At 35.4% G+C, this 7,811-nt stretch overlaps 1 protein-coding gene and 1 long non-coding RNA gene across 2 annotated transcripts; one reads left to right on the top strand and one right to left on the bottom strand.

Moving 5' to 3' along the window:
* Positions 1-178: 178 nt before the first annotated feature.
* On the bottom strand, positions 179-987 carry LOC127139172 (uncharacterized). The gene is made up of 3 exons (XR_007809167.1): positions 501-987; positions 338-402; positions 179-203 (listed from the first exon to the last, which is right to left on the bottom strand). It is a non-coding gene; the product is annotated as an uncharacterized LOC127139172 (long non-coding RNA).
* Positions 988-2,513: 1,526 nt separating this feature from the next.
* LOC108873447 (neurexophilin-1-like) lies at positions 2,514-6,709 on the top strand. Its single transcript, XM_018661616.2, has 2 exons — positions 2,514-4,902; positions 5,473-6,709. The coding sequence occupies exons 1-2, from the start codon at positions 4,804-4,806 to the stop codon at positions 6,211-6,213; spliced, it is 840 nt and encodes a 279-aa protein (XP_018517132.1). The 5' UTR covers positions 2,514-4,803; the 3' UTR covers positions 6,214-6,709.
* Positions 6,710-7,811: the final 1,102 nt, after the last annotated feature.

The raw sequence follows: 7,811 nt of genomic DNA, 5'->3' as shown, positions 1-7,811 counted from the left end.
TAGAAACAAACATGCTTAAATGTATTTGAGCGATATATTTATGTTATGCATGCACAATCATAATGAGTCAATCATTCAAATCCAAGCCAGTCATGCCAACTGACAGTAACACTAATAAACATACATCATTTGTATTAATTATAATTCTATTGATGTAATAACTTAAAACTTCAACCTACCTGGACCCTGGGAAACCACTGTACCTGTAAAGTCAACAGAAATGAAGCAAATAAATAAAGAAATATACCTGTAACTAGATAAAGATTTTACTAACATTAAATGCAAACAGATAACATCAATTGGATAAAAATGAATCACATTTTAATAAATGACTTACTTATCATTCCGAAAAGCAGCACAGACAACATGATATGAATTTCCATTCTCCCAGGCAATTCAGATCTGCATAATGAATTTGATTTTAACATGAATTATTAATGTTTGTAGAATGCTTAGAGAAATATGCATATGTTCTAAAAATTAACAAATTAAATAATTACCTGGTGACATATACTGTCATTTTCTGTCTCATCCATTTGAGCATGCAGGGCTGGGTCAAACCTTTATTCAGTAAAAGCTGGCATGCTCCCACAAACCTGTTATTTGATCAGTTTTAAATGGGTCAGTATAAAATGGAGCTTCTTTATAAACACTAACAATGCCACATTTCCAGGGTAATGAAGATTATCAAATCAGAAGGACAAAAAAAATTTGATACTATTTAGAGATGTTGGTATTAAATAATATCTGACTCATCTATCTCCACCTTCCTGTGCATTTAAAACCAGTTTAAGATGTCTTTCAAGCCTATGCTTAAGGTACAGTGAAGACCTCAAAAACTGTGATGGAAATAATGTTGTAAAACCTCAGTGAAAACTTTACACAGTAATTACATTATGTTGAGAAAAGAAGCTGAAATATGCTGATATTGTGCAGATTTTCTCAAATGTGTTTAAAATACATTACTATTCTGTCGTGGTCATTAGGTTTCTGTTACTTGCAGCCAGAAAGTGTGACAACAAGTGAACACGTACTGCATCCTGATTCATAGGCAGGATCACAACCGTCAATTAAATGTCAGTGAAAAGCCAAAAGTATTTTTTTCTAAAATTTCTAATAAAGAAGATATAATAAACATACATGTGATCATGAACATATACATTGTACATATACAGTAAGGTGCATAAATACCTAGATACAAACATTACTCAAGTATACTAGACAACAAAACTAATCCTACAGGAATAAATGATGAGGAATTTGCCCCCAAATGACCAACAAAGTGGTAAATACCAGTAGTAAACTGAAGTCGAGTCAAATTCCATTATACACAAGCTTTCTGACCTTAGGAGCTCTGGGCACAAACCACACGTCCAGATATTATCAAGATCTAATAATGGATCTTCTGTCTATTAAGACCAGTTTAGTTACAAGTCTGTGCAAAATAAGTTTGAGGAGCCTTTTTGTTATCACTTAAGCTGTTGAAAAGTCTGGTCTAACAATGTAGAAACTGTGATACTGTTGAAAATGTCTGACCATGTGGACAGCTCACTATCTGCTGGACTGCACTTATCAACTTCTGACAATATTTGGTTACTTGCTGTCTTTTTTGTGTCTCTTATGTCTGTGTTGGAGGGTTGCCTCTCTTCTTCAAATTTCAGCCAACTGATGCTGTGCTGTATTGTGCTTTGGCCTCATTTTGTCATTGATGTGTACAGACAAAGACATGCATACCACAGAGAGGCGTTTCTTTATCTGTTATTTACCCTGCGCTCATTAACAGTCATTAACCTTACCAGACCTTATAAACATTCCAGCAGTATTATAAACTACACCCTCCAGCAGTTCTGTGAAATAAATTCAGTAGCATAAATTCTTTATTCCTTGACATAAAACACTGTACATACTTAAACTAGCTTTTCAACTTGAAAACATATCCTCACTATATGGTTTATACAGAGCAAACAGTGATGTGTGTAATACAGTGCATGTGTTTGATAGATCACACTAGAGAAATGCCTGTATAGATATGTATGCACTTTGTAGGAAACTACAGTCACACGGGCTTGTGTTACTGTAATGTTGTTATAAGCAGACATAGGAACATTTTAAGTGTTAATTAATGTATTAATGTATTTATCAACAATTATAACTTCTCCTGTGAAGACAAATCTTTTGTTTATGCAATTGTGTTTTACTGTACTGTCTTTCATCATATGTTCACACACTAGCCTCAACTTATCGGTGCCCACAGGAGGCCTTCTAGTTGTTATTCTAAATAAATTAATAAATCTCCTTACAACTACATTATAGTGTGTTATAAATTTTGTACTGCTTCTAAATGCTAAAATGATCAAAGTAAAGTGTTAAGCAAATAAGAAATTATGATGATTCTGTGACATAGTCTGATAATGCAGAAATTAAAATATGACCAAGGGGCCATTACCATTGCAAAATAACTATTCATAGTTTGACAATAACAATACGTTGACTTCTGCCATCACCACTTGTAAACGTTGAGGCTGACTTCTTTCTCCCTGTGGTGTTTTCATTTTCAACCACTGTGTTCCTTGTCAGAACTAGCTGGTCTAACCTGATTCGGTCTTAAACCTATAAACCAACTTCACTCTACAAACAATAATTCTTTCATATTTGTATTGAGTTTATTGTAAATATATTTCACTCAGAAAAAGACGATAACAAGAGTAAGGCTTGAGTGATCATAACTTACTGGCAGTATAAAATACCCAACAATAAAATATGATTCCATAAAGAAGTGAAATAACCAAATAGTTGGTGATCCCAAGTTGATTGTTTTACTGTATGTTTGGCTGACTGTCTTTTTTCAGTTTTCTGCTCTGTATTACAGGCCTAACCATTATACTTTATAATGTACTAATTACGAAAGAGTAATAATATACATTAGAATATCTAGTATAAAGGGTTTCCTAAAACCAAAAAACACCAGGAAGGTCAATCAAAGTGTGAACTTGTTGCACAGTGATGTACGATTTTAGGTTTGTTTAGAGCCAACAGGAAATGTGGATAGGTATCTAACTGTGCCTTGAATTGAGACGTGACATCTGATCATTTGTTAACCTCCTTCCTTATCGTAAATTAGGCTTTAGAAATTCGAACCGAGAAAAAAACAAAACAAAACCTGGAATTTGATGAGCAAAGGCGGACTGTGAGAGGCAGGAGATTTTCCAGGTGCATGATAATCATAGACTCTGACTCAAACAAATCCACAGTATGTGAGAGAGTTCAAATTACATCTACTGGATTCATTGGATCATTGTTCGTCGTAATTGTCAGCTTAATGAGGCAAATTAGAAAGTTAGTAAAACACAGTTTAAAACAGAAGTGCAAGGTTTTTGTTTGTTTCTGGAGAATTTTTTCCCCCCAGTCACCAAGAATCATTTACACTGCTTCTATCTCGAGTTGTCTGGAACTGCAGTTATACTTGTAGAGTGACTTCCTGGTATTAGAGTTTCTAGTTTCTATTTTAAAGTGCGTGAACCTTTTGGAGCACATCCAGAACCTTTCTTTTAAATAACACTTATGTAAAGTGCAGGTGATCGTGCAGCTGAAAGAGATCCAACCTGTGCTGTGATTGGTCACATCCTGTAGTTGGCTAAGTGCACCCTCATATAAACCCTGCAGAGAATTTAGAAGATGACAAAGTGTCAGTGGCTGCCAGTGGTGTAGCACACAAATCTGGGCCCTGTGCGTATGCAGCCTCAATGGGTCTCCTTTCATCTTTTAATACATCTGTCACATAAGACAACAGTCCCTACACTGAGAAAAGATTACTATATTACAATATTTCATGATAAAAGACACTCAAATTAAAGATAAAATTGCATAATCAGCTGTTAAGTTTCAAATCTGATGATAAAAACAAACTTTTAATTCCAGGCCTTGTGAGGACCCTGCTGTGTTGGGGTCCTGGGTTACTTAGTTCCACTACTCCCCTCATTAAGACATGCTTGGTGGCTGTAACACAGTATTACACCAGAGCAAAGCATTCTCAACACAGTTTGATGTATATGACAAGATTTTATGTATGTGTTTATCTGAGCTCCTCTCCTGTTTTGAAGTAGGCAGGGTTCAGTTGGAAAAATGGGATGTCACGCATGTCCCCAATCAATATTTATCAAGATTTTAATGTCTTACAAAAGCTCTTCATATATAGCCCATAAGGATGGTGTGTTCCTCAAGGTGACTGGTATTGTTGCTTTAACATATTTAGGGGCTTTAATCATAATGTAGCTTGTATTGAGGCATTCACATCTTATTTGGCGGCACTTAGCTATCTGGCCACAAGATGGCAGTATCACATTGTCCTGTTTGCCTCTTTAACACAAAGAGACAATATATTCTCACTTTAATCAAGTGTTAATTGAATTTTTCTCATCACCCAGAGGCGATCATGCAAGATGATTTTCAGTGTCAGGAAAAAAGGGAGGGGGATTGCAGGAGATACAGTGTGATATTGTTAACATTGCATATCCTTAAAATAAAAGGATGAGTGTATGTGTGTGTGATTGGATAGGTGGGTGCATGAAGGGGGAGGGGGGGTTGAAAGAGGGAGGGAGAGCGCAGACACAGCACTGAGTTGTTAAAAATCTCCAGATCTGAGGAAACCTCACAGTGTGTGAGAGCTGTGAGTTGAGGCTGCAACACACACAGACGTTTTCCTGCTGGTTTAACTGCTGGAGTATTTGTCACAGCATTTAATGCGGATGTAGCTATTCAACAGAGACTTACCTCAAAACTTACCTCAGCCTGAATGAACCTCACATGAGAGTGGATGGATCACCTGATAGGTTTTTATTTAACATGGAGATGCTCACCAGTCACTGCTTTGTATGGATACTTCTGACAGGAACCTTTTGTTTGGTAAGTAAAAAATAACTTAAGGCACAACATACTTATTAGATGCATGTCATATAAAAAATGAGCAAGGGAAGAAAAGTAACAAAATGTATTTATTTAAGAACTTGTATTGTGAGGTACTGACACTTCTACACTAGTGACTTTTGCAGTTTTTTAGCTATATTTTCCCCAGAATATTTTTTATCACCTTGTGAGGCTCTAAAAGTATTCATTACATTGCAGTTTTACATGTCAAAATTCATTATAAGCTAATTATATATGATGCATTTTTATAATTTAATCTAACAATAGTATGTGTGTAGTTGGCCGCCTTAATTTATTTTCTTCAGAACATTTTTTTATGCTTGTAGTTGAGTTCTTCGAGTATTTCACATCTTGGTGTTTCGAATGTATTGTTTTGTTCTTTGTTACAAAGGACATGTTTTCTGGCAGTGGTTTAACAGAAAATATATTTTTTTAAGGGAATTATAAAATAAACTGAATTCCCTGACATGTCCAACTATTGTGCTCTCACTTTTTCATTTAAATCCAGTTGTGGTCTGTGTTTGATTTCTCCAATGTTTTTTTGTCTAGTTGGTTCTTGGGCAACATCATCATGGCGACTTCACTTTCAACAAGAGAGCATTGCCTCAACTCAACAGAGACCGAGAACCTACTTCAGAAAAGAACCAGGCGCCTCAAACTGGTAGTCTGATTGAAAACACCAAACTGCCTATCAGTCCCTTGGTCCCTCTTTCAAAGCAGGGACTTTGGGAGATAATTGGAGGAAACTCCCAATCACAATCCAAACCATCCCTAAAGATCAAGCTTCGGCCCATCATGAAAGTTCACGGAACTTCTAAATTCTCCAGGTTTAGCTGGGGAGACTTTTACTCAAACATCAAGACAGTCAAACTGAATTTGTTGATAATGGGTAAGATTGTGGATCATGGGAACGGTTCTCTTGGAGTCTACTTTCGTCACAACTCCACTGGTGTGGGAAATGTCTCAGTCAGTCTCGTCCCACCAGTGAAAGAGGTGGAGTTCGACTTGGAGCGCCAAAGTGTGGTCAACCCCAAAGACTCAAAGACATTCAACTGTAGGGTGGACTATGAGAAAACTGAACGCAACAAGAAGGTTATTTTGTGTAACTACGACCCATCAAAGACATGTGCTCAGGAGCAGACTCAGAGCCACGTCACCTGGATGTGCTCCAAACCTTTCCAGGTCATCTGCATCTATGTGTCTTTCTACAGCACAGACTACAGGCTGGTTCAGAAAGTCTGTCCGGACTACAGCTACCACAATCCAGGTGCCTACCTGCCCACGGGTTAAACAGAGGTCAAGCCAAAGACACTGGAGAATAATGTTTCAATAAATCCACACGTTTAAGCAGCTATGAGCCAGTCTGACAGACTGTTTTGGATGTTTTTGAAGGGATCCTGAAGTGTAGCATTTCTCAAAAAAAATATTATTTTCATGTCTTTTACCAAAATACAGTAAAATATATGTTTTTAGTGCAATATATTGGTTGTTGTAGACTACAAGAGTTGTATTAGCCTGTTTTTTTTTAATGAATATAGTGCTGCAACTTACTTACTTAACTTAAACAATTTATCAGTTAATCAATTAGTCAATCAACAGAAAAACAGATTCAAATCATTTTTAAATCAATAAATGATTTTAGTCATTTTTCAAGCAAAAGCTGTGAAAAAAATGCCATTCTGTAGTTCCAGCTTCTCAAATGAGAGACTTTGCTGCTTTCTTTGTTTGCAAACCAAATATCTTTGGGTTTTTGACCTGTGATTAAACAAAACATTTGAAAAGATCACTTTTTTGGTTTTATTATAATTATTTTGTAAACTACTGTATATAATTAATCCAAAACTTAGTCAGTAGACTAATTGCAAATGAAAATGATAGCTTGTTGCAGTCCTGACTGATTGATGAGTGATGATTATTTTTTTTACAATATTAATCAAGATTAATCTGGTTTTTATTTGTTTTTTGTTTTTTTGTTTGTTTGTTTCTATGAAACACATAAAGTTGTGAAAAAGCCTACTCAGTCTTCAGATTATTTGTTTTGTTGGCCCAACAATCCAAAACCCAGAGATATTTAGTTTAGTTTTACTTTTTACTGACTGATGTGAATGATTGATTAAGTAGTTGTATCAAAATAGTAACCAATCTAATAATAATCAGTAGTCACAATCATGTAATCCTTTTAGTGCCACACATAATTTCACCCATAATACTTTGCTGAAACTAGAGAGTATTTTTTGTTTATAAGGGCTAATATATCTTCCTTATTATCCTCTAATGTCTTCAATTAAATGTTATTTTATTCAGTAATGTTAAGAATTCATCTTTTCTTAAAGCATACTAGATACCACAAATTTGCAACATTTATTTAGCATTTACCTTGAACACTTTTGTAATATGTAATCCCTGCTCTCTTGTATTTCCTAACACTGCACTGTACTTTCCCAAACAAAAAATAAATACTATTTAATCCATGGTGGTTTAATCCATAGCAATGCGTCATATTTCATGAATTGATTATGTTTTGTATGAATCTGTAATCTGTAAAGTAACTAGTACCTAAATGTAGGGGTACCTCAGATTTGCACTAAAAGTACAGTGCTTGGGTAAATGTCATTGGTTACATTTCAGGACTTACGTCTGTTGCTTTCAGTCACTTTGAAAAAATGTTTTTGTCATCCACTGAAAAACAATTTCACCAAAACCAAGGTGAGAATCTAAAGAATCAAGTTTAAAAATTTTAATTAGGTCCATTGTCCTTTGTATACAGCTCCTGTTTATAGAGCAGAACTTGGAAGGCAGCAAAAGCCCTTCAATACGAATACAAGGGCAACATGGGCTGCAGATTTTGTTTCTTGAACATGGGTCTTCTCTGAGAGATAATTAGTCTT

The sequence above is a fragment of the Lates calcarifer genome, linkage group LG23, assembly GCF_001640805.2.
Source record: "Lates calcarifer isolate ASB-BC8 linkage group LG23, TLL_Latcal_v3, whole genome shotgun sequence".
Lineage (NCBI taxonomy): Eukaryota > Metazoa > Chordata > Actinopteri > Centropomidae > Lates > Lates calcarifer.
This window is presented reverse-complemented; position numbering and strand designations above follow the sequence as displayed.

Bases quoted from the DNA above. Each gene is read 5' to 3' on its own strand.
- LOC108873447 (XM_018661616.2), top strand. From the start codon at position 4,804: ATGAGAGTGGATGGATCACCTGATAGGTTTTTATTTAACATGGAGATG. The intron at 4,903-5,472 runs GTAAGTAAAAAA...TTTTTTGTCTAG, and splicing joins TGACAGGAACCTTTTGTTTG to TTGGTTCTTGGGCAACATCA.